This window comes from Mastomys coucha, unplaced genomic scaffold (assembly GCF_008632895.1).
Source record: "Mastomys coucha isolate ucsf_1 unplaced genomic scaffold, UCSF_Mcou_1 pScaffold7, whole genome shotgun sequence".
Classification (NCBI taxonomy): domain Eukaryota; kingdom Metazoa; phylum Chordata; class Mammalia; order Rodentia; family Muridae; genus Mastomys; species Mastomys coucha.
This window is the reverse complement of record NW_022196913.1, coordinates 7594835-7621129: the sequence shown is the minus strand read 5'-3', so window position 1 is coordinate 7621129 and position 26295 is coordinate 7594835. Positions and strand designations below refer to the sequence as shown.

General features: G+C 43.0%; 1 protein-coding gene across 2 annotated transcripts in view; it reads right to left on the bottom strand.

Moving 5' to 3' along the window:
- Window positions 1-5970: 5970 nt before the first annotated feature.
- The window catches only part of Sfmbt2 (Scm like with four mbt domains 2), a 229444-nt gene continuing 209119 nt past the window's right edge, over window positions 5971-26295 (bottom strand). For both annotated transcript variants that reach the window (XM_031358425.1, XM_031358426.1), the window contains 4 exons: window positions 24436-24755; window positions 23215-23472; window positions 21622-21750; window positions 5971-10761 (listed from right to left, as the gene is read on the bottom strand). In XM_031358425.1, coding sequence (XP_031214285.1) covers window positions 10621-10761; window positions 21622-21750; window positions 23215-23472; window positions 24436-24755 — 848 coding nt within the window. In that variant the 3' untranslated portion in view covers window positions 5971-10620. The remainder of the gene's footprint in view (window positions 10762-21621; window positions 21751-23214; window positions 23473-24435; window positions 24756-26295) is intronic.

The window sequence follows — 26295 nt, the reverse complement described above, 5'->3', positions numbered from 1 at the left end:
AAAAGACTTGTACTGTGAGTGCCCCAATTACTGGAGGCTGGTGAGCTCCCCAGGTCTGTTGAGTTATGCCAGAATATTTCATTATTGTTTGCGTGTTGCATGACTATGATAATGATATATTTCACTCGAATTCTCTAGAAAAGTGGCCCCAAGGAAAAGCTTTTAAGTTGAGGGGAGGAAGTAATTTCAGGTGGAGAAGTTAGGCATGGAAAGTCAGAAAATGAACGATAATGGTGCATTGTAAGGTTAGGCATGATTCTAAGAGAAGGTGGATGCGTGTGACTTGCTGGACTGTGCAGAGAAGCCATATGGGGGAAAATCAATCTGGAAGAGGTATTTGTTAATGCTACCCCTCTGTATGTCACTGATGAAAGTTAAGGGAAACTTCCTAAACATTTCCAAGTTCTGTCAAGTGAAACACCCCACTACTTCATATGGAACTAAAGATTTGAACAGTCAGATACATGGGCTCTCAATGCCAGTGGAGTGGTTCTTACCTTGGAGCTGACAATGACCCCAGAGCAGGTGCCTCTCATTCCCACTTTTATGCATTATTAATTCCTGGATATTTTACCCATTGCAATACCCTGACCACCTTGGGCATGGCTTCATTCATCCCCATCTTATAGGTACCACCAACTTGATAGGAAGACATAAAGAAGATGGAAATGCCAGTGTATCTTAGCAGTATTGATGCTGAAGTCGGGAGCTAGAAATTGGTATGATAGTAAAGATGCCATGGAATTAGGACTGAAGCACTCACTGCTGGTAACAATACAGTTCATAGTCATTGGTTGTCTAGATTTGCCACGATGTTTGGTGACATTGTGGCAGCTGTATCTGGTTCATAAGAATATCAGCAAAATGCATCATGTCAAAGGCAGTAGGTAATCTCCACCAATATTTAGAGTCATGCCACATGACTAAGGATTTAGAAATCCTGTGTATTGTTCCAAAAGCTGCCCTCCAAAGAATATGTTGTGTTTTCTACCTTTTGCTTATACCAAAGGGGTGATACATAACTGACATTAATCTTGTAATGTAGCCAAAGACATCCTAGAATTTTTGATCCTCTAATTCCACCTCTGGAGAAATAGGGTATGGGGCCACTAAACTCAGATGATGAGTTTTAATCATTATACTGAAACTGGATTCCTAAAATTCATTATGTCTTCTGTGCTAAGAATCACACAGGATTTATTTTGTGTCTAATCCCATTAACCCTGTAAACATGCATAACTTTTTACCTATTACAGAAAACTGAAGTTTTGTGTTATATTTGGAAGGTGATGGAATAAGTACTTGAAGTCAGTGGAATGTGAAATATGTGTATGTTTTCCCCTTATTCAATATTATTTGTCTTTAAGTTCTCTCTCTTCATACCACTCCATACTATCTACTATCTATCTATCTATCTATCTATCTATCTATCTATCTATCTATCTACACACACATATACATATATGTGTGTGGTGTATGTACACTACTCAAACATGTGCACATATGTACATATATATTCACCTACATATATAATGTATACACATATATATGTGCCTAATATTTGCATATATGATTACATGTGTAGGATGTCTGTGTGTGTATGTGTATATGTATACATATTATTCTAAAACTTCCCAGCAAAAGCCCATTATTAAAACAGAACAAGTCTTGCATTAAGTGAGGCAGCACAGCAGTGGTAGTCATTGTATGCTGCCCCATCATCATAGTGACAAGGCAAAACTTCCTGTTATTTATTACTGTGATCTATCATTTGGACATACCAGTTACACATGAACTAAAAAAATTTGACGTTACAAACAAACTATATTCAACAGGGATGCGCCATGACCCGTGCTTGAACCAGTGTCATAAACACATCTTCATGAAACTATTCAGACAATTCTGTGGCTCCTGCAGTATTTTCTCCTTCCTGGTCTTCACATGGGATCACTCAAGGTCATCGTCACACAATCAGCATTTTTTGTGTGGGTGGGTTTTTTTGTTATTTTATTTATTTACATTTCAAATGTTATCCCCCATCCCAATTTCCCCTCCACAACCCCCCTATGCCCTCTCTGCTCCTCCTGCCTCTGTGAGAGTTCTCCCCCACCCAACCACCCACTCATAACTCAGAGCCTTAACTCCCCCCTACACTGGGTCATTGAGCCTTCACAGGACTAAGGGGCTCCCCTCCCAGTGATGCCAGATAAAACCATCTTCTGCTACATATCCAGCTGGAGCCATGGGTACCCCCCACCCCATGTGTACTCTTTGGCTGGTGGTTTAGTCACTGGGAGCTTTGGGAGGTCTGGTTGGTTGATATTGCTGTTTTTCCTATAAGTTGCACTCCTTTAGCTCCTTCAGTCCATGCCCTAAATTCTCCACTGGGTCCCCATGCTCAGTCTGATCTTTGGCTGCATGCATCTGCATTTGTATTGGTCAAGATCTGGCAGAGCCTTTCAGGAGACAGTTATATCAGACTCCTGTCAGCAAGTGCTTCTTGGCATCAGGAATAATGTCTGTTTGGTGTCTGCAGATGGGATGGATGCCTAGGTGGGGCAGTCTCTGGACGGCCTTTCCTTCAGTCTGTGCTCCATTCTTTGTCCCTGCATTTCCTTTAGACAGGAGCAATTCTGGTTTAATATTTTTGAGGTGGGTGGGTGTCACCATCCCTCAACTAGGAGCCATCCCTCTCCACTGGATATGTTCTCTACAGGTTCTATCTCCCCTTTGTTGGGTATTTCCTCTAAAGTCCTCCCTGCTGGGTTCTGGGAATCTCTTGGGTTCCTGGCATCTGGAACTTTCTAGTGGCCTCCCCCTGTTCCCCTTCCCCCACGGCTACACACCTCCTTTCAAATTCCTGACCCACTGTACTTCTCCTCCATCTCCTTTGATATCTGAACTGCCCCCCTCGTTTTCCCTCCCCCTCCTTTCCTCCTCCCAGATCCCTCTCTTCCTCCACTTCCCAGAGATTATTCTCTTCCCTCTACTGAGTAGAACTGTAGCAGCCACACTTTGGTGTGGTCTTCCTTCTTCTTGGGTTTCATATGGTCTGTGAGTTGTAACTTGGGTATTCTGAGCTTCTTTTTGCCTAATATCCACTTATCAGTGAGTACATGTGTAAATTTTTGTGACTAGGTTACCTCATTCAGGATGATATTTTCAAGTTCTATCCATGAATTGCCTAAGAATTTCATGAATGCATCGTTTTTAATAGCTCAGTAGTACTCCATTGTGTAATGCACCACATTTTTTGTATCCATTCTTCTGTTGAGGGACAACTGGGTTCTTTCCAGCTTCTGGCTATTATGAATAAGGCTGCTATGAACATGGTGGAGCATGTGTCCTTATTACATGTTGGAGCATCTTTTGGGTATATGCCCAGGAATGGTATAGCTGGTTCCTCAGATAGAACTATTTCCAATTTTCAGAGGAACCTCCAGACTGATTTCCAGAGTGGTTGTACCAGCTTGCAATGCCACCAACAATGGAGGAGTGTTCCTCTTTCTCCACAACCTTGCCAGCATCTGCTGTCACCTGAGTTTTTGGTCTTAGCCATTCTGAATGGTGTGAGGTGGAATCTCATGGTTGTTTTGATTTGCATTTCCCTGATGACTAAGGATGTTGAACATTTTCTTTATGTGCCATTTGGTATTCCTCAGTTGAGAATTCTTTGTTTAGCTCTGTACTCCATTTTTAATAGGGTTATTTGGTTCTCTGGAATCTAACTTCTTGAGTTCTTTGTATATATTGGATATTAGCCCTCTATCAGATATAGGATTGATAAAGATCTTTCCCCAATTTGTTGGTTGCCATTTTGTCCTATTGACGGTGCCCTTTGTAATTTTATGAGGTCCCATTTGTCAATAGAGCATAAGCTATTGGTGTTCTGTTCAAGAAATCTTCCCCTGTGCCAATGTGTTCAAGGTTCTTTCTCTTCTGTTAGATTCAGTGTATCTGGTTTTATGTCGAGGCCCTTGATTCCACTTGGACTTGAGCTTTGTAAAGGGAGATAAGAATGGATCAATTTGCCTTTTTCTACATGTTGACAGCCAGTTGAACCAGCACCATTTGTTGAAAATGCTGTTCTTTTTCCACTGGATGTTTTTGGCTCTTTTGTCAAAGATCAAGTGACCAAGGTGTGTGGATTCATTTCTGGGTCTTCAATTCTATTCTATTGATCTACCTGCCTGTCTTTGAACCAATACTATTTGGGTTTTTTTGTTTGTTTGTTTGTTTGACCACTATTGCTCTGTAGTAGAGCTTAAAGTCAGGATCACAATCAGCATTTTAAAAATATGTTCTCTGAACCTCTAGTAAGCACTGTGCCTTCTCATAGACAACTCTACCACAAACCCCAGACGCTTCTAGTGAACTGAAAGTTGTATATAGTCTGGCTAAGTAGAAGAAATTTAAAAATAGGGCTCTCATGACAACATGAAAAACATACTTTTGCCTTTTTATTCAATTTAGAAATTTGGAAGTGTTCATATAGTTAGCGTTTAAATTTCTGTTTTTAAGGATATTCAAGTCCAAATAGAAATATGATCGCTATATTTATTCAGCTGTATTATCCTCTATCTGCTGCTAGTGTTGTTATTGGGGAAAATGAATAATGTTTCTTCTTGTGCTTTCTAAAGCTCTGCTTTTGCTATGAAAATTTTGAAGTTTTAATCACAGTAATTAACAAACAAATGAAAACATCTCAAGTGGGCCAGGTATGGTGGTGCATATCTGTAACTAGTATGCAGAGGCTGGGACAAAAGAATTTCTGGTTTGAAGTCAGTTTTAACTGTAAAGTAAGAACTTATATTATGAACTGATTTTTTTAAACATTCACAATTAAAAGAGAACGAAACTTTAACTGTACAATGTTTGACTGTCAGAAGACTAAAAATGAATTTAAAGTGAAGTGAGTTACTTGAGGTTGGATAGAATGATGGACTCAGTGACTGTCCACTTCCATTACCCAGGAGCCTAAGCCTCTTTTAGCTTCTCCCTCTCCCTGTGTAGTACAAGTCACAGTGGCAGAAAAGGAAGGGGAATTCTCTTGGCATGAGATCTCCAGGCTGGCATACCACAGCGACAGGCTGTTTTTCCTCTTCTGACTTGGATACTGAAAACCTAGTTGAGATAGGAAGTCATCCAATGTATCAATGTGGTTATTAAATTAGGCTTCCTATAGAAAGGAAGCAGTCCTTCTTCCAAAGTGTCAGGCAGCCCTAGGAAATTAAAGATGGTTGAAACTGGCAAGGCCATGAACCATATGAAAGTAAGCATTACTATTTTTACGTGCATGGGGGTGCATGTTCATATGTGTGTGCACATGTACCCACTTGTATGGAGGTCAGAAGACAACCTCTGGAATTATACTCTGGATGTCTGTCTTTTGAGGCATGGTCTCTCATTGAACTAGTCATTGGCCAGGGATCCACCTACCTTCATCTCCACAGATCTGGGATACCAAGCCTGCACTCTAGGTATTCTTAGCTGGGTTCTCAGTGTGTAACTTGGGTCATCAAGATCACAAGGCAAGCACTGCACCAATCATTCCCAGAGCCCCATAGCACTGTTCGACCATACCTAGGGAGGTGTCTTTGGCCATAGAAGGAAGCTAGTTAAGCATAAGCCCAAGGATGAGCAAGTGAGCACTGCATTCAGCATCAAGTTCCTGCTTATATTCCTGCCTAGATTTCCCTTAATGGAAGCACAGGTCAAACCAATCATTTCCTCCTCTAAGTTGTTTTGGGTTAGCATTTTATCAAAGTAACGGGGAGGAGATTAGAACAAACTCCTGTTGCCTGAGTGAAATTTCATAACAACGAGGTGACTTTGAGAGCTATGGCTCTAAACCAACTTAACAACCAATTCTATAATGAAATGCAAAAACCAAGACAGACTTCAGGAGAAAGTAATACAAGCCCCAAACATACATTCAGTTACCTTTGATACAAAACACAAACACCACCATAGAATTTTTTACTTTATTAGCAATGTGGCGCCCATGTTTTCAAGTAAAAAGGGTTTTTTCCATTTAGAATAAAAATTAAAATATAACTCTGATATATATTTTCCCTTATGTACATGGAAACATATATACAGAATACAATCTTACAGCAAACTGAGAGAGCATGCCCTTTGTCCTTTAAACTTCAAACATAAAGACACTGATTTTTTTCTTTTATGCACCAATACACAAGATATGAACCAAATTTCAATACAAACTTTTCAAAGTGGAACATGAGAGGTAAAGGGCTCCCACCATTGGTGACTCGGGTTCTCTCTGCTTACAGAGATGATGTTAGCTTGCATTCTGAATGATAGGTACGGTGTTCACTTTTTCTTTTGTTGAAATTAAAAAAAAAAAAAAAAAAAAACCCTTCCCACAGTTTTCACCATAAAGCAATTTTTTTTTAGCAAAAGGTTGTTCTAGAACTTTTCTTCTTTAGTGTTCCTGTTTGTCCTACCCAAAGCACTGCTCTGCCTCGGTTCTGTGACATGGCCTACATCTCCCTGGCACTGAGTCTTAGTCATCAAAAGAAAACTGAACAAGGATGTGTATAGTTCAGAAATTCATCATTTCGACCACAAATGTTTTTAAAACTGAAACCCAAGGAGAGCAGGCAGGAGAGCAGGTACAATTTTTCAGCAAATTAAATGGGTCACGAATGCCACAATTTTGCTCTGTCATAGCATATATTTGGATACCTGAAAAAACCACCCTAGTTTTAAGAAGCTATGAGAATTAAGCAATTTGAGAAGTTAATCTGATTAAAGAGAGCGCTTTTCAGAAAATTTGCAAACAGAAAGCAATAGTGAGCAGGTAGAGGAATCATTAGATTGTAGGGTTGCCAGTTTAGCTCCTCCTTCCTAGTTAATTATTGCACCAAAGAGACACAAGCAGTAGATGTCCCCAGAGACTTCTGGCATAAACACTACAGCTATCTTAATTTACATTTTGTTCTTCCAAATAATTGCACACTCAATCACAGCTCTCTAAAGACAGGATAGAGAGTAATTGGAGCCTAGACTCAATATCTTAACCCAAAACCAGCAATGTCAAACCACAACAAAAATCCTGATATTGTTCTGTACTGTTTCATTATACAGAAATGAATATAGATAGGTGTTAGTATGAAATAAGTATGAAAATCCTGAGTGCTTCCAAAACTCAGGAACGAATCTCAGGAAGTGGTATGTGGTGGAAGATAGAAGACAAAGACAATATTTGCCTCATACAGCACTCAAAATTCTATGACATAGATTAGGAGGGACCCATCTTCAAAGGGCTGATCAAAAGGAATCATCTAAAGATGGCAGTGAAGGTCAGATGTGGCAGTGTGAAAGTGTGGATCATTTTAATTTATTGAGGACCAAATCAAAGCAAGCATGGGAAATGATCTTTTGAATATGATCAAATAAGTTCTAGGGACTCAAATAGCTGTAGAGCTCAAATGCTGCCTGTGAGTCAAACTCGGATCAAAGGCATCTAATTTTAAAAGTGACAGACCAGTTCTCCGCTCTCTAGATTAGATACTGTGGTGAAGGACACCATTGTTGAACAGCAAAGATATGCAATGCCAGTATAGCCTGCTTTGATCAGGGTATGATTTCTTTTGTGGCCAGGATCATTTTGCTACAACATGGTACAAATATACTCCAGAAACTGGGGGCTCAAAGAAACTCCCTACATTTTAAGGTGGGCATAAATAACAGACTGTGATTATTTGAGTTAAGGTGGCACTTCCATTCCTTAGTCACATGGCACGTCCTGGATGATGTCTGCTCACTTGGCTACAGGAGGCCATGAATGGAGTGATGCACCCAAGCTGTAGGTATATGGAGGAAAGGATGTTGGTCCCAGAAGATAATCAGAGAGATTAGGAAATAAAACCATCCAGGAAGGAACGGTATTTAGGGCAAAATATTTTTGGTGTATGTGTATAAAAATCCATTTATTTCTTCCCAGTTGTTCTTGGAAATCAACTCTATGTTTCAGACAAAAAGCAGTAAGAGGCAAATCTAGAGAGAAACAAAACCCACATTACAATCTGGTGGCAAAATTACATTCCACACGTGATCACACCATCCTGGATCAGAGCTCTAGAGGACACTGGCCCTTCTCTCTGAGGAAAATCATCCTCTTTGGTCATCAAAATACTCAAGTCTACTCTACTGGGGGCAGGGGGACGATTTGCATGTTGATGACAGTGGCCCTTGGTTGGGCACTGGTGGTGTAAGATTACTGTCATCTTGTCCTTGCTAAAGCCAAAGATGGGGCTGAAGGAACCAACACTGTGCAGAGAGAGAATGACCCTACACAGCATGAGGAGAGGCTGGGATGTTTGGTTCTGCAGAAAGAAGGGTTTCTGACCATGGTGGACATGTCCTGACAGGCTTTTTTGTTAGTGCTTTTCTGGCTCTTTCTGTGGGCTCAACAGACTTCTAGGAAATCCCCATGTTCTGAGGCATGTATCTCCTCCTCTGTATCATTACTGGAAATGGCATGAGAAGGCCACATTTGTTCTGAAAGCATACCATGTTCTAGCAATGCCATAGCCACATCTCATTTCAGATGCAAAAGAAACAGCTCATCTTGTAAAGACCACAGTGAAGGATCAAGAAGGAGTCAGTACAGTGCCAACCCATCTTGAAATAGATACCCTCTTGAACTGATAGATTGAGTATTTATGGCCAAAGCAGGTGGCTGAGAAGGCAGATGAAGACAGGAAGGTTCAACATGTAGCTTAGAAGAGAGAAATCCAAAAGCAAGCCAACCACACAGACCCTGTCAGGGGCAGCTTCATCCTTACAGCTCCACACAGGACACAGTCTAAGCACCAGTTGTCCCAGGGCATACCCATTCACCAAAGGTCTATAGCTTGACCGTGGAGAGCCAGCCTCAGGGAAGAGTAGAGTCTCAGCCACAAATAATTCAGTTTCCAATTCCATCTGCAACCATGGTCTACTGTTGGGAATGGGTAACTAAGAGAGGCAACCAGAGTTTTTAAAGCCTGACGGACTACCATGCTTTAAAACGCTGCCAAAATACAAGCTGTTATCAGCTTGTTATACCGTGCTCTGGAACAGTTGTGATTCTAGTCAAGGAAAAAAGATGAACATAATTATGACAAAATATGGAAAATCATAAATTAAACCAGTAAGGCCCAGATAGGTGGGAAGTTAAGCTTCCAGAGTGAGGCACTTCTAAGCAGAGAGAAAGTTTGGTTTCTTGGCCAGTTTTCAAAAAACATGGAGGTGACCTCCACGTTCTAATGTACCTCAGCCCCTTTGGGTTCTCAAGTACATGTTGAATTGCTCATAAGAAAACACAGATAAGTGCTGAGAATCAGCCAAATTTTACAATCACTGATTAATCTACAAATGACTTAGTGAAATTTTATAAGCAGTGCCAAAGAGAGTAAAAGGGAGAAACTGGGGGTTAAATTCTGTGGCCACATTCTTTTTCTCATTGTGCTCTACCTACGCTCCTCTCTAGCAGCAGAAGGGAGAGGGCGTGCTCAGTGCCTCACTACTAAATGTCCTAACTTTCCCCTCCATGGGAACTTAGATCCAGGGTGGTGGCAGGTTAGCCAAGGACATGAAGTTGGCCATTAGCCAATGGAGAGAAACCGACTGGATCCAGATCCAGTATTTGCTCTGCTATCTTATGCTATGGAATACTGCTCTCTTGTGCTTGCTTTCCACGTGGCAAGCCAGGCACTAGCAGAAGAGAAGCTCAGAAGGATTTGCTTTCAGTGACCATCTGTGTTAACATTCTAAACTCAAACAGCTAGTTCACAAAACAAAACAAAACAAAACAAACAACAACAACAACAAAAAAAAACTCTTCCCACAAAATCTTTTCCTATACTTGCCTCCTGAAAACTTTTCTTCAATACAGAATTTGATACTTCCCTAAAGCAGCCTCCTCCTGACCGGTCACAGTGATCTTAGAACATTGAAGCTATCGTTCTGCAGGAGACTACAGAGAGTGTTTGCTAATGCAAATGATCTAGGCTTTGCTTACATGGTAGCTGTCTCACGGTAAGCTGCCATACGAGTGAAAAGGCACCTCTGACAGGGGATGGGTGGAGCTGAACAGAGCCCAGCGTTGTGTGGGAGAGTGGAGCTCAAACGGGACAGGAGGAGACTCTAAAGCACAGTAGCCTGCATGTGTGTGGCAGAGCTGTAGGAGGGCTTGAGACTGAGACAGACAAAAGAGGCAGCAAGACGAACAGGTATTCTGAGCAGATACACTCAATCTGTCTGAGTTTCCCAAGATCCTAGACCTCAGTGTAAGAAAACCTGGATTCCAGGAAACTGCCTGGTTTGAGTGGGGAAAAAAAAAGGAAACTGGGAGGTCCTGAGCCAGGGAAGGTCTGTCTCAGAACTTTCACAATACTCTCAGAGCTGCTGGTGCTCCTTCCATGTGCTTTAAAAATATAGGACTATCAAATAGGCTGGTGCAAAAAGGAGGTCCTGGGCTTCTGGCTTTTTGGAGATCACCAATGATTGTGCCATTTCACAAAGCCCAGGAAATCAAGGTCTCAGTCCTGGAAACCTTTCCAACAAACACAGCATTATCAGAATCAGGCGACACCTGCCAAGAAGGGTGGGTTAGCTGGCATACTGGGCATAGAAAGCCACCTTCACTCTCTCAATCTGATGGCATAACTTGATAGCAGGTCCCAGCTTCAGCTCCATGCACTCCTGCACTGTGGGGAGAGTCAGCAGGAGGAGTGCCTGGCCATCGATGTCCTGTCAGAAGAGAAAGCCACATTAGAGACAAAGTAAAATAGACTTGGAAAATGTGTTTGCCTTGTCAAGCTCTGCCCTGGAGCTCAATATTTAAAAAACTGTTCTTTCTGCTTTTAAACTTGTGACCATATTATCAAAGATAACAATTAGTTTGATGACCATTGAATGCCTGCATTAATAAAGTGTGTGTGTGTGTGTGTGTGTGTGTGCGCGCGCACGCACGTGCACACATACACACACAAGGACATCTATCGAGGTCAGAGGAAATCCTTGCATGTTTGTCCTTACCCCCTACCTTGTTTGAGGCAGGTTATCTCTGGCTGGCTAGCTGTCCTGTAATTCTGTCTCTGCCTCTCATCCCCTCCCAGGAGTGTGTGCAGATTACAGACACATGTACACTACTGTCCCTGGTGTTTTATTGGTTCTGGGGATACAAACTTGAGTCATCAGTTTGCACAGCTTCACCCATTGAACCATGGCTCCTGCCCCAATAAAATATATTTTTTTTGGTAAGAACATTTTAGTGCCTCTGAAGTTCCTGCAGTTCTTCTGGTGGATGCAGGCAATAGAACAGTTAGGAGGCTCTGGAAGTTGTTTCCCAGGCTTATTATCCTGGGAACTTCTTAGTTCCAAGCCAGGTCCTTCTATACTAATCTGAACACCAGAAAGGAGATGGATACTACAAAATGTTAACTCTTACTGCTTTGTATGGTCCTGACATTTTATCACCAGGATATGTGATAAGGCACCAAAGAGAGAGATGTCAACTACATACTCTGATTTTCCAGAGGAAAATGCATGTACACATTCACATGTGTGTGTACAGACAGACAGACAGACATGTAGACAAACACACAGACAGGCACACTATGAAGTAAGGGCTATACCTTTCTTGTTCCAGTTTCCCCATTGCTACATAGCGATAAAAATGTCTAGTGTATACCACCACTGCCACATGTACCATACCCTAAACTGTCATGACATCATACTTTATTCAAAAGGAATCCAAGTCAGTATCATATGCCAAAATCAGACACTCCTATAAAAAAATCTTTAGAAGAAAATCTTTTACAATAGAAGCTACCATCCAAAACTATTAGAGGTAAGGAATCTGCCAGATGTACAAGAAACTTATACATAAAAAGTGTGATACATAAAAAATAAAAGTACATACAAAAAAGTGTGATACATAAAAGTGTAGATACATAAAAAGTGTGAAAAAAATCAAGGTTGCACGGTGTCTTCAGAGGAACCCACTGACAAGCAACAGACCCCTAAAGAAATGGACAAAATGCCTGCATTCAAAAGAATGGCTCCATGGAAGCTAAATGAGATATGAGAAAAGGAACAGACAGTTCAATGAAACAAGAAGACCAGCTCCTAGTAAGAATGATGAATTTAGCAGAGGGATCAAAGAATTGAGTAAACCAGCCACAGACACTGGAGGAAGCAAGCCTCGGCAAGCAGCCAGCTAGAGCTCCCAAGCTGAAGAGAATCCGTTTGAGATAACATATTCAGACACAAAAGGGAAGAAGCGAAAAGTAAAAGCAGCCAAGTGAGCAGTAAGAGATCCCACAAAATGAACAAACATTCAAATGAGCGTCTTAGAAAACGGGGGTGGAACCCAGAAACCTAACTGATGAGATAACAGCAATAAACAACTGAGATTTTAAGAAAAATATGGACAATGAGGTCTGGGAGACTCAGAAGACTACACAAAGACATAGTAGGATGAGGCGACCCATGAGAAAGACAGAATTCCAAAAGAGTAATAGGAAAGTGCCAAGTTACATATTACGGGATCCTTGTGAGATAACAGCAGATTTATCAGCAGACATCTCCATAGTCAGGAGCGAATGCCACATTCAAAGTCCCAAAAGAATGAGCACAAGGCCAGCCAGAACTCTACAGCAAGACCTAATCTAAATAAACAAACAAAAAATCAAAAACTTAAAGACATCTTCCAAAAGGAACATATCATCGCCAGATTAGATCTCCAAAAGCTGCCCGAGGACTCCTATACCTCAAAGCCAATCCTCATCATGAAAACACACTCATTCCTGTGTGCACACACAATCCTCAGAGTGAGCTGCACTTGGGTTCAGGACTGGTTTCTCCCTGTTCTAATACACTTTGCTATATCTATACAGCAGGTGCCATATCAGGATGATATTCATTAAGTGACTGTTAAATCTGCTATAGGAACCAGGGCTCAAAAATGCACTGCAAAGAGCAGGGTATCTGTTGGTCCGTGTCTCCATCAGCTCGCTATAGCTTTTGTTTGTCCGTGTCTCCATCAGCTCGCTATAGCTTCTGTTGGTCCGTGTCTCCATCAGCTCGCTATAGCTTCTGTTGGTCCGTGTCTCCATCAGCTCGCGATAGCTTCTATTGGTCCGTGTCTCCATCAGCTCGCTATAGCTTCTGTTGGTCCGTGTCTCCATCAGCTCGCTATAGCTTCTGTTGGTCTGTGTCTCCATCAGCTCACTATAGCAGGCTGCTTTGTCCCTGTAGATGCCTTTTGATTGTGTGGCTGAGATTAACTGTAATCTGCTCTTGCTATTTCCCAAGGCAGGATTTTCTATTCCAGTGTGAATAATTGAGAATAACAGCTCAAAGTGGTGCTAAAGAGTCAGTGGTGAACTGAACTCAGCATAGCCGAATTTCAGCCACATGAAATTTTACACTGCAGACTCTCATGAACCACAAGGACTCAATAACTATTCATCATTGCCTAGGTATGCATTGTAGAAACAAATCAACATATTTCATATAGAGATCTTCCTATCTTAAAGAAATCATTTATTTTCTATAGGTATAATAACACAAATAGCTAAGTATGTAAAGAGTGTAGCTGTGAGAAGGTCAGTGTCAAGAGAAGTGTCATTTATCACCTGAGGACTGCCAGCAAGAGCAAGGAGCTTACTACCCGATCAGGCCCCATGTCCGCAATACTACCTGATAAGTACAGTAACAGGAAAAAGTAGACACTCACACTCACTTTAAAATATCACTGTGAATGCTGTTTATTACTTTTAAATTATACAAGAGCACTGGCTGTACTAATGGAATAAGCCATGTTTCAATAAAGACACATGTGACCTTATCAAACCTCAAAAATGAGCTATCAGTCTTCTATGGAGCCATAAAGAAAATGAATGAAACTTCCGGTGTATTTCAAGGTTGCATACAGACCATATTGTTCTACCATGCCACTCGACTCTTCTGAGACTACTATTTAGAAGGATGACAGTAACTTGAGAAACAGGAAGTGCTAAGGAGCAGATCATGTTCATGAAGCCAACAGGGGTGCTCACTGATTTTTGAAGATGTCAACAACATAAGAGATGTTGATAGCTGATTTGTTTTGCTGGCTCTACATTCAACACTTCAAACAACAACAGCATTAACAACAAAAAGCCAAATGCCTTTCATGTAGACAATAGGTCCAGATCACCCAAGACTTGAGAAACCTACCCCGCGTTTAAGTCTTTTCCAAAAGTCTTTTTTTTTTAACTATAAGAAAGAGTTGGTGGAATATCTGCTAAGCATAAATGTAAAGTTTATGAAGTTTTAAGATCGCCAACTTCTCCCTAATTGCCAATGTGGCCCTACTTGGTGGCTTAAACCATCCCAAAAAAATTATCAATTTCTACACTGCCAGAATGTGGCTCATTCAAAAAATCCATTCCTTGAACATCAACTATTTGCCACTTGAAATAAGTGTTCTGGACCTTCTACACATGCAGGTAGTACCATGGTGATCGCAACGATAAAATTCTCAGCTCACTCAGAGTATAGCACCATGGCAGAGACCATCCAGCATGTATTTGATTGACCTGAGTGCAATGTTCAGCACACAAGCATTCTATGGATGGATAGATGTTCAACACAGGTATGAAATAATAAAGTTGGTCCTCAAGATTAAATAATAAGAACTGCTCCACTACTCTGCAGATTTGCTTTAAACTGTAACCTCATAACTGCCAGTGACACCCCCCTTTTCTTTTGGTCTGGGCATGTCCTAATTGTGTCTGTGTACTCTGCCTCAAATCAACCCCAAGTTTAAAGAGGGAGTCTGTTCTAAAGGCTGTTGTTGGGAGGGGGAGGATAGTATACACTTCCTGTTCTGACTTCCAAGCTGGGTAGCCTGGAACAGAAGCAGAGAGAGAGAACATACTCTCGAAGCTCTTGTTCAAGAGCCTGCTTATCTGAATTGCACACAGAAGCTAAGTTTTTATCCTTGGGACTAAGAATAGGCACAAACAGCTGAATGAAGCTCTAGTTGCAGGCTAATTCCTCAATTCTGACCAGTATGATTATTAATAAGACCCTTCACTCTGCATTTTTGCTTAGAAAAATTAATTTAAAAAGTAGACATAAGACCTAAAGGGGAGGGATGCTTAAAACTACTTCAGTTTGCCTATATAAACATCTGGGGCAGTGGCATTTTCTTCCAGCTTTGTACTCAGTCAGCTTTTCACAAAGCACCATGCACAAGGAGGTTACTCTAAATTCCAGGAGAGGAGAATGAGGACTTATTTTGCATACAATTGGCTATAAAGGCATCTATATCTACAGCATCCTCTCCTTGTATTTAATTTTTCAAGAATTCTATACATGAGTATTGTATGCAAAGCACTTTTATCCCTCCCCTTCCAATGTCTCCTGTTAGCAGTCCTCTCTAGACTTGGAAAGGATATCATCTCCAGAAGTTCTTACCCTCCTAGGATGTATTATACTCCCCTAATTAGGCATGATGAAGGCACATGACCTGTTCCCCCAAATGGCTGACATGCTGAAGGGCAAGAGTATGGAGGGGAACCAGTGGGGTATTGATCAAGCGGGAAAACAGTTAAGGCAATGACAGTAAACAGTGAAGTTCCCAGTGTGTAGGATTTGAACAGATATAAGTACTGAGCCATGTGTGTGGGGAACTGTGGGCTGAATCCTGTTGTTTGGTTAAACTGACACACGGTTGTGCTGCCTTTTCTATGTGTTTCTACACTTAGACAAATGCTACTTTCAGCATTATAAACGATTGTTACACCCAGCTTCCCACAAATGAATGCTACTCCCCAGCTTCTTTTCTTTTCAGTGAACAGCAGTGAGTACAGAAACTTGAAGCTATTCAAGAAACCGAGTATATGCACAGGTGAGTTGAAGACAAACCATTCAAACTATCCTTTCGAAAGTATCGTCTGGGCAAAGCACAGCCACTGCAGCCTTGAACTCATGGTAGTTGTGGATACCTGCACCACTGCATAAGCACTGGGCCCGATGGACAGACTCTGTAGAACGAAAATCATTGCCTTTAGCTATATTCCCACTGATGACTTGACCAGGCTCCTGTGGATAGTTCCAAGCCATCCTTAGATGGCCCTGGACATGGTTTATAAACCTAAAATTCCTGATTTGGGGAAAGGGACTAATAAATAGGGTGAGGAGTTGATGGAGAGAGAAGGGAGACAGGAGAAGATGAGCGGGGAAGAAGGAAATCATAGTACACTATATACATGCATGGAACTGTCTAGTAACACAATTATTAAAAGGAAAGATGAATCATAGAACAGATTGAACTTAGGGGCCCTCAACACCTTTACTAAAGCAGATGAATGTCCTTGACATACTAAGTTAGCAATTAACTATAGATATTAGAATATTATATAGAGGGAGGCTTAACATAAAGAGGCAGAAATAATGAGCAGATTCTACCTGCCTGATACACTCCACTAATCTTATTTTGCTTTTAAAATCTTTTTAATCTACTAAAGTACATGGGCAATAGAACAAACCTTAGTTATAGTTGTGTATATAGAATTCTTTCAGCAAACAATGAGGCAGATAAAGAGCTAAATATTTGGCACCTATGTGTACATTCTTCAAATTGTGTATGTCCAATCTATTCTAGCCATTGGCTGTGAATGTTTTAAAAGAAGAGTTGGTGTGGGGATGGATCACTGACAAAGGCTTCCTACACACATGAGGACCAGAGTTCAGACTCACAGCATCCGTGTGAAAGATGCAGGGATGCATGCCTGTCATCTCAGAATGGGGAAGGAATAGATGGTGAGATCTCTGGAGCATGTTACCTGTCAGATGAGGTCAATTGAAAAATAGATAAAATTAAACAAAACTTTAGTTGTAGTTCTGTAGAATGAGACAGTAGAATAAAATAAATAATAGAATGAAATAAAAAGTAAAAAATAATAAATCACAAAATAAGTAAATAAAAGTCACTAGGCAAGGAAATAATTCAGAAACTGATTCTACAATGACCTTACATAGATGATTCTAGGCAGTCAGCCCAAATGTTCCTAATACTAAGCTCTTTACATCCTCTCTGAACCAGGACAGGATTCCACACCCTGCTGTACAACATGACGGTAAAGGCTGCCCTGGGGTCACAGCATTAAGGAGAACAGCAGACCTAACAGACACCATGCAGGCTGGAAAAGACCATTTAAAAATGATGTCAAGGACCTTGAAATGGCATTCTCTGACCTTTTCAAATCAGGTGCCCCTTCTGTCGTGGCCCCAGCACCTGGCCAAGCATCCTGCCCCTAGATGTCTCCCAAGGAGAAGAACAAATTCAAATGATCAGTACCCTCTCTCCTGCTCCCTCAGCAGCAGTGGACAGAAGCCCTGAGTTTTAAAGGGGTTTCAGCTTTGAGGTCTTAGGTTAGAAAGTGAGCATATTGTCTGGTGAATTTTGAGGTTAGCGACCTGGAACAAAAAGCAGATAGAGGTGTGACTTTGAAACCTTCCAGAAGTTGGTTTACCTGTGTTCCACAGAGGCAGCCTTTGAACATCTGGGACTAAGGTGACTTTGAGAGCCTCTGTACAAGATGTACCGAGGGAAAGGGCTAAGGGCAAACAATCTAATTAGAAAGAAATCATTAACCCTCCTCTTTACCTGGGAAAAATGTACCCAAATATTCTCCTGATATCTAGAGATGGAACAAACTTAAAATGAAGTCTTTCCATACTTGAGCCAAGTGAGGACCCACGATTACTACTTCTTCATGCTCCCAGTTCATTTTCCATTCCTAAATGTTAGACAATATGGTTCCCAGATGTCATGGTTTTGACAAGACCATGCTACTCAGAATAAGACCAGGCCTCTAATTCCCATGCTGCCTGCTAAATGCAGCTAGGTTTGGACCATCCAGCCGTCACTCTTGTGCAAAGACTAACCCTTACGTTCGACTCACTCCTGCTGTAGATTCACTCAGGGCTTGTTGCCATTCATAGAGGGGGAGGAAATAGAAAGGGGTAAATAGGAAAAGGCTGGACAAAGGGGGACACAGAAATGACATTGTGCATTCCCCTGTACCATGAGTCTCTTCTCATGAACCCTGTAGGTTACACAGCAGACTCACAGTTGATAGAGTTTTTATCAATATGATCCAGTGTGACTCATAAATGCTGGCAGATCAGTTGTGATATTAGACTGAATCATTAATGGACTACTAATTTTAAGGAGAAAGACTCAGATAAAATATATCACATGAAAATAAGCAGATTTACCGCATCTGCAGAACATTTTGAAAGAATAAACTATGTCCTGGTAGACAATGGGGATGTTACACTGAGGACATGGGAATCTCATATGTACTTGGCTGGAGTTCTCTAGCATGTGGCAGTTCTTGAATGGGAGTATCTGGGATGTGAGGGCATGCATATAAAGGCTCCCTCCTCAATGCCAATGTGTTAAAACCGAGGAGCATGAGGATAGCGGCCTGATCCTGGGGACCATGACCTAACCTCGATGGAAGCATGGCACCAAGGCTTTGCCTTGGAACCTTGTTCCAGGCACCTCCCCATCTTTGTTTGCTTTCTGGCCATCAGGAAGTATGCAGTTCATGTTTCACCATGGCATACCACGAACGCATGGCCACAGGAGCTCAGATACAGCAGACCCAAACAACCACGGACTGAAAGAAGTTAAACTAAAGCTCCTGTCCTTGCAAGAAGGATGAAAATGTAAAAATACATGGGTCAAGGGAAATGAAGAAGAGGAAAATCCTCAAAGAGAACTGAAGCTGCCAATGATCCTTTAACATTCTCATAAAATAAGTAACTCTTTCAAGCAGCCTACTTCTCTTGTGAGCACACTGATTGGCAATGGGCAAGCACGCAGACTCTGCTATTCAGGGTCATGTGTTTAAAACCACGGGACAGATGTGTGGACTCTCACTGTGTAATGTTCAGAATTGCAGCATGAAATTACAGAGAGTAGATTTTACTAAGAAGCTGCCACAGCATTTTGGAAATAAAAGGTATGCATGCTGGCAATGGGGAGCGTGTAACGTCTGCAATCGCTCCCGGTGATCAGAACCATCTGGGAATTCCTACTGTCCCTAGGCATGAACGTACACAGCTATGACCAGTCTGCAAACTGTGCTCTCCTGTGCAGGCCAGTGAAAAATCCGAAGGCACCTAGTTCATCTGAGAGCTCAGAAAACACTTTCTGGAGGCCTCACCCAATCAGAGCATTGCCATTTGGACAAAATGGTGATAGAAAAACGTTAGTAAAAATAAGTCATTAAGGCTGGGAGGTCGTGGCGCACGCCTTTAATCCCAGCACTTGGGAGGCAGAGGCAGGCGGATTTCTGAGTTCGAGGCCAGCCTGGTCTACAGAGTGAGTTCCAGGACAGCCAGGGCTACACAGAGAAACCCTGTCTCGAAAAACCAAAAAAGAAAAAAAGAAAAAAAGAAAAAAAAAGTCATTAAAAGTCTAATGGACCAGAAAGGACTCAAGTGTCCACACGCGTTAGACAGACCAGCAGGCAACACTTTTTTTTTAATTATAAGAGTTGAAAATCCCTAATGTGAAATGCAAAATTAATTTGGAACAAGATTCATTCATTAAAAGCCCACCTAACGTCTAAATCAAGGACAAAGGTTTTAGCTGATGTCAGAGGAGGTGGGTGGAGGAAGCTGGTGCCCACTCTGAATCTCTGGTGGAATGTGCCAGCAAGTTCATTTCCTTGAAACAATCTGAGGTATTGTTGGAAACTGGGCTTAGCAGAGAGATAAAAGGAATTTAAGACTAGTGTTTTAGCTACCTGCCCTGCAAGCCAGCGCCTCACTGAGAATTTGCATAACTCTGAACCCAGTATCAATGCAGGAGCCTGGGAACCATTTGGGCTAGAGATGTTAGCTCTCACTTAACTTAGAATCTACAAGTCACAAATACATGGTGATGTATTTAAACCTATATAGTCAGAATTTGTCCTGTGCTTGCATGCTGCAGGTTTCTGTTTGGTTTTTTGTTGTTGTTTTGTTTTGTTTTTTAGTATTACTATGTCTAAGTATCAGACTGGGAAAACACTGTCTCAGTCAGTACTTCACATGATTCCCTAACTATTGCTTTGTGTTTGTTTCTAAGATGGAGATGAAATTTTACCAGTAAGCCGTCTATCAGCTAAGCTACAGCACTGTTCACTATTTCCCGTCTTGTCTGTGTGCTATAATGAAAAGATAGATCATTGCCCTCATTTTTTAGGTCAGAAAGCACATCTCCCTGTCTGCCTCTCTGTCTGTACCCAGAGAAGAAGAAAAGTGAACAGCAGAAATCCAAGAGCCAGGCCTCCTGTCTGGCTCCTGATCGTGCCTCCATATAACCTCCTCTGGAGTCTGTAGAAGTTTCCAGAGTGAATGAGATTAATCATTTCACCCCATGGCTATCAGGGCGGCAGAGCATGGATACCTAGAATGCCACTCATGGGAGCAGGAGGTGGAGTCCTGGATGCTCTTTAATTTCCCTTTTACAACATTTCACTGCATTTAAGAAAATCCTCTATAGCAATGGGAAATCGGACTTTTTTTCTGCCTTACTGTTTAAAATTTTATCTTCTCAAATTGTTGGCTTATTAAATGTAAAACGAGACTAGAGAGGTATATCTTTAATCAACTAGATGGTAAAAAGTATTCAGAGAAATATCACATCTTAAAAGACAGATGTTTGCTCTGTGAGGTTTTGTTGGTTCCTGACCCTCCACCCCAGTATAAGAATGTTGGCTGAGTCAGACCCAGGAAAGAAGACAGCGAGCAAGTGCCATCAGTTCTCGGCTCCGAGTTCCTGCTTCTCCGTTCCTATCTTGAGCTCCTTCCCTGACAACCCTTCTTTGGAGACTATGAGGTGTAAGAGGAAATCAATCCTTTCCTCTCCAGGTTGAGAGCATCTTACCACAGCAGCAGCGCAATAGAAACTGGTACTGGGAAGTGGGCTATGGCTGTGAATGAGGGCGAAGCCTAGATGTTCACTCTTCCCCTGCCAGTAACAGGCAACTCCGTGAGAAAGCCCTCATGTCAGGCACACCGTACCTGCTCAGCAGCGTGGATGAACCCACTTACAGATATCAACTGCGGTAAGCAGCCAAAGGGCATGTGAGACTTTATCCCTCCGTGGTAAGTCATGAAGAAGCCAGATAAGACAGGCAATTCCTTTAAGAGTCTCGGGGCTGGGAAGACAGTTCAGTCAGTACAGTAGTTGCCTTTAGGGACTTGATCCTCGGCATTAACTTTAAAAAGCAGAATGTGCTAGTACATGCTTGGAATTCCAGCACTTGGGAGGCAGGAGGACTAAGTCAAGTTAGTCACCCTAGCCTATGAAGTGAGTTCCAAGCCAGAGAGTGAACCTGTCTCATAAAGGTGATATCGCTTGAGGAAGGATGCCCTACAGTGTTCTCTGGGCCTCAAATGCACAGGCATACCTATGTGCACACAGGCATGCATGTAACTGCACACACACACACACACACAAAGATACGTACACTTATGCATGGACATACAAACACACAGAGACAAGACCTGGAGTCCAGAAAATAAACTGATGACACAGAAAAGCCAGTGTACCTGCTCCTGAAAAATTCTGGCCAAAGGTGCACAGTCAGTCAGCTTAATGAATCGTACCACATCCGTCACCGACCACTCCAAGGGATTGCTCTCAAGAATCAATCTCTCCTCCTCTGCTTGGCTTGAATCCTGCAGGGGAGGGGGCAAGGCACTGTCATTGCACGCTGCGGGGCCAGCTGCATCTTCTTACTAACCTCTGTGCCTCCACACTGCTGGACCAGAACTCCAGGCTCTCTTGGTCTTTCACTGGGCACACAGTCTCCATGGAGTTTCTTAGCAACCTGCCTCTGCTGACTTCTACACCTGCAGTGAATGACCTGGGCATCTTCAAACGCTCAAGACCATTAACAACAGAAGGTACAGCAGGGCTGGGGACTCAGGTGGCAAGGTGTTTGTCATCCAAGTCTAAGGACCTGAGTGTCATCACCAGAACACACATTAAGAAAAAAAAAAGTGAGGGCTGGCAAGATGGCTCAGCAGGCAAGAGCACTGACTGCTCTTCCGAAGGTCCTGAGTTCGGATCCCAGCAACCACATGGTGGCTCACAACCACCCATAATGAGATCTGACGCCCTCTTCTGGTGTGTCTGAAGACAGCTATAGTGAATTACGCTGGAGCTAGTGAGGGCCGGAGCAAGCCGGCTGACAGAGGTCCTGAGTTCAATTCCCAGCAACCACACACATGATAGCTCACGGCCATCTGTATAGCTACAGTGTACTCATACACATAAAATAAATAAAATAAATGTTTAAAAAAAATGAAAAAGAAAAAAAAAGTGGTAAGGTTGAGGAAGTAGAGGCAGGAGGTTTCTGGGAATTGCTGTCCAGAGAGACTAACTCACTACTAAGCAAGCTCTAGGCATGAGATTGCCTGCCTCAAAATTATTTTTTATAAAAAAGAGGAAAGAAAAGAGTGGATGGCTCCTATTGCATCTGGGCTAGATCCCTGGGCTCTATGCACACCTATGAACATGCCCCTGCCCTACTCCATGACATAATGACTATCAATCTTGAATCCCTAGTTGTAAAAATCTAAGGCCCAGTTTCTGACGAAGCATCTCTGATTAAAATGTGAACAGATAGTGAGGTGCACAGCTGGATGCATGCAAGAAAATGTACTGTCATCGCCACTGGCTTTTGTGATAATGGCACTAGGTCTTTTGCAGCAGCAGTTCATCTACCACCTATCGATTTCAGGAGCGCCAAACATGCTGATTTAAAATATTATGATATGTGAGAGGTGTCCCATAAAGGAGAGAGGGATGAAAATTCAAGTGAAGAAATGGGACATGTAGAGATGGAATTTTGGGACCCAGAACTGTAGACTGGACCCTCTCCTCCACCTGACCAGAAGCTCTGGAGGATTAAAGACACCCAGAAACGAAGATATTATTCTAACCCTGGGAACTCCTGTCTGATGTTTCCTGGCCCTCTACAAAGAGGTGAAATCATTCTTTTGTCCTTGGATTTGGGAATTTTGACAGAGCATCTCTGGTCATTTCTGATATTTTAAAGAGGTTTTCCTGAACCACAGCCTTAACTCTGCTCCATGTTCTTAAAGATGAGCCACGCACCCTCAACTCCCTGAACTCACCTCTGATTTCACAATCCTAACAAGTGGACCCTTGACTCTGTTATTAGAAGAAGCAGTAGCTGGCACTGAGCGAACCCTCCGTGCCCTTTCCACTGGAGGCCGCTTCGAAGCCTCTGAATTCCTCTTCAGGGTCACAGCCCTCCGTGGCCGGGCAGAGGGCACCTCTGCTGCTGAAGCATTTGTCTGGTTATCTAGAGCCTTGCAGCCAGTTTTCTCACTTGCAGTGTCCGGGGCTTCTGGATCCTTCTCTTCAGTTTTCTGAAAGGCAGAGGGATGTGCTTAGTGGGGGTGGGTTGAAAAGGGCTGTGAGTGGGCACAGTGTGACCCTCACCAACTGCCACACTGCCAGACCCTGATGCCATTTCCCCTCCTTCCCAGAACAAAGCTCCTGGCTAGGTTTGTCCACTGAGGCCCCAAAAGAGAGCCCATGATACCAAAAAAAATATCTTCTAACAGACATCTTTTAACCAGTAGCTGCAATTGGTTCGCGGTATGTAGAGGGAGAAGAGAGAGGGAAAGAGAAGGGGGAGAGGGAGAGGGAGAGTGGTTTAAGAGTTAAAATGCGTGTCATGCAAGCATAACAACCTTGGTTTGATCCCCAGAAGCCACGTGGAAAAGCTAGACATTGGGAGGGTGGAGCCAGATGGATCCCGGGGACTTACTGGCCAACCAGCTTAGCCAAAAATGATGAGTTCCAGGAAAAGGTAAGAGACCTTACCTCAAAAACAACAGCAGACAAAACAAAAATCCAAGGTGGACCCTTTCCCAAGGAATGACAACTGAGGTTAACCTCTGCTCTTCTAATGCTTGTACACCCCCGCTCCCCAGGCACACACACAGTTCAAGGCCACTCTAAGCTACATAGGGAAAAGCCTCAAAACTGCAAGGGATAGGTTGTAGCTCAGTGGTAGAGTGCTTGCCTAGCATCCCCCAAACAACCAAACAGGGCAGGCAAAAGTGCATGCTGCACAAACCAGACTGCCTGCTTCTTCTGATTCTAGGATCCCACAGTGGGAGAAGACAACGGACTCTCAAGAGTGAGTTTTACCTTCCACTCATGCAGCACAGCTGGGTGTGTCTGTGTCCTCATCCTCCTTGTCCTCTCCCCCCTCCCCTTCAGCCCTCTGTGTCTTGCTCCCACTCACACATAATAAATTAAATTAGAAAACAAATAAAACCCTTCCAGCCAAAAGGGCTGGAAGCCCCTTAAGGACAGTGTACCTGGGCCAAGCTCTCTGGGATGCCCTCTGAGATGCCCGCTGGGATGCCTGCTGGGATGCCTGCTGGGACGGCCGCTGGGATGCCTGCTGGGATGTCCGCTGGGATGCCCGCTGGGATGCCTGCTGGGATGCCCACTGGGGTGCCCACTGGGAGCCCCTCTGGGCTGCTCTCTGGGCTGTCCGCAGCAGATTTCTGTCTCTTCTGTACATAGACTGTTTTCCGTCGTTTCCGTCTCCTGCCCGGTGGTTTTGGTGTATTGTTGGTGTTGCTGAATGCAAGTGACGTCTGAATGACCCTCTTTTTTCTCCCATAATAATAGGCTACAAGGAGGAAGATAGTTTTACTGAGAGTAAAGCCAATGATGGTTTCATCAGAGAGCCATACAGCTCACTGGGAGATCACTGGCCTCACTAGACCCAATTCCAACCAACAGCTATTTTCGTTTGTTTTTTCCCCTGCCACTGTACCTCAATTTCCAGTGACAACAATACTCACTTGGAGATATCTTAGCCTTTTGAAATTTGGTGAAATGAGATCCAGAATTATCTTTTAGTTCACTTGCAGGTCACAATGATGACCCCATCTCCCTTTTGTCCAGGGGCTACAGAAGAACCTATTTACAGGGTCAACATTCAAGCCCCCTGAAGTCCTCTGTCAGATCAGTTACCTTCAGGAGCAGTAGCAACCCAATGACCCCTGCTGAACCTTGCATTGGCCCAAGGTAAGGTGATGTAGAAAAGAACAGGGGGTGGGAGCATCCTGGGGATAGAGCAAGTTCTAGAGGGAGCCTAAATCACAAAGAGACTTTCTAGGTGACACTTAGGGCTCACTGTCAACCTGGCAGACTTTAGAATCACCTGAGAAGGGCATTCGGCTGTTCAGGTGGGGAGTTATCTTGACCTGATTAATTGAGGTGGGAGGTGAGCTGGCAAGCTGACAGCTACATGGACTCCCTGCATCCTATGCCATCTGACTACAGATCTGTTGTGGCCACCTCTCTCAAGTTCCTGCCATTGTAACTTTTTTCCATGTTGGACTGTAAATTGGAAGTGTGGGGCAAAATAAATCCCCCATCCCCATAAGCTGTTATCAGAGTATTTAATCAGCCACAACAACAAAACAACTGAGACACCTTATCTCAAAGCAACATGGCCTGTGAATGTGGCTCAGTGGCAAAATGCTTGTCTGGCATGAGCAAGACTGACTTCTATGCCAGGGACTGGAAGGGGAAGGTTCCTTTGCCAAGTTGTGCTCTCTCTGTGTCTCTCTCTGTGTCTCTGTCTCTCTCTTTCTCTCTCTGTCTCCCTCTGTCTCTGTCTCTCTCTCTCTCTCTGTCTCTTTCTCTCTCTCTCTCTCTCTCTGCAAGCACACATACATGTGTTTGGAGGAGTCTGTCTGTTTTTGTACATAAGAGCCATACTATGAACCATATCCCTGGTTCCAACAACTCAGTTGATAAACCACAAATGGCTGTGGTTCAGAGCACTGACCACACTGTGTGCATCCTTTGACTCTAAGTGGCTGGAACCTGGGCTGGCAGAGCCAACTTCCTTTTCCTGGCCACAGGACCAGAGATGACTAAGTGGAGATTAGGAAGCTCAGAAGCTGTAGACTGGAGCTCTCAGAACTTGAGATGTCTATAGTAGAGGCTTCTACAGTGGTAAAAGCTACCCAGGGTGGAAGGGAAAAAAAAAAAGTTCTCAGAATAGAAGAAATGACGGCAGTGGGAAGCTGTCTGTGGAAGGCAGAGGTCTCTCGGTGTGGTGGGGGATGACAGTCACAAGCATTACAGGTTGGGAAAGTGGGACCAACTCAGAGTCCTGCACAGCAGTGGCAAGGCAAAGCAGCTGGGAAGGAAGG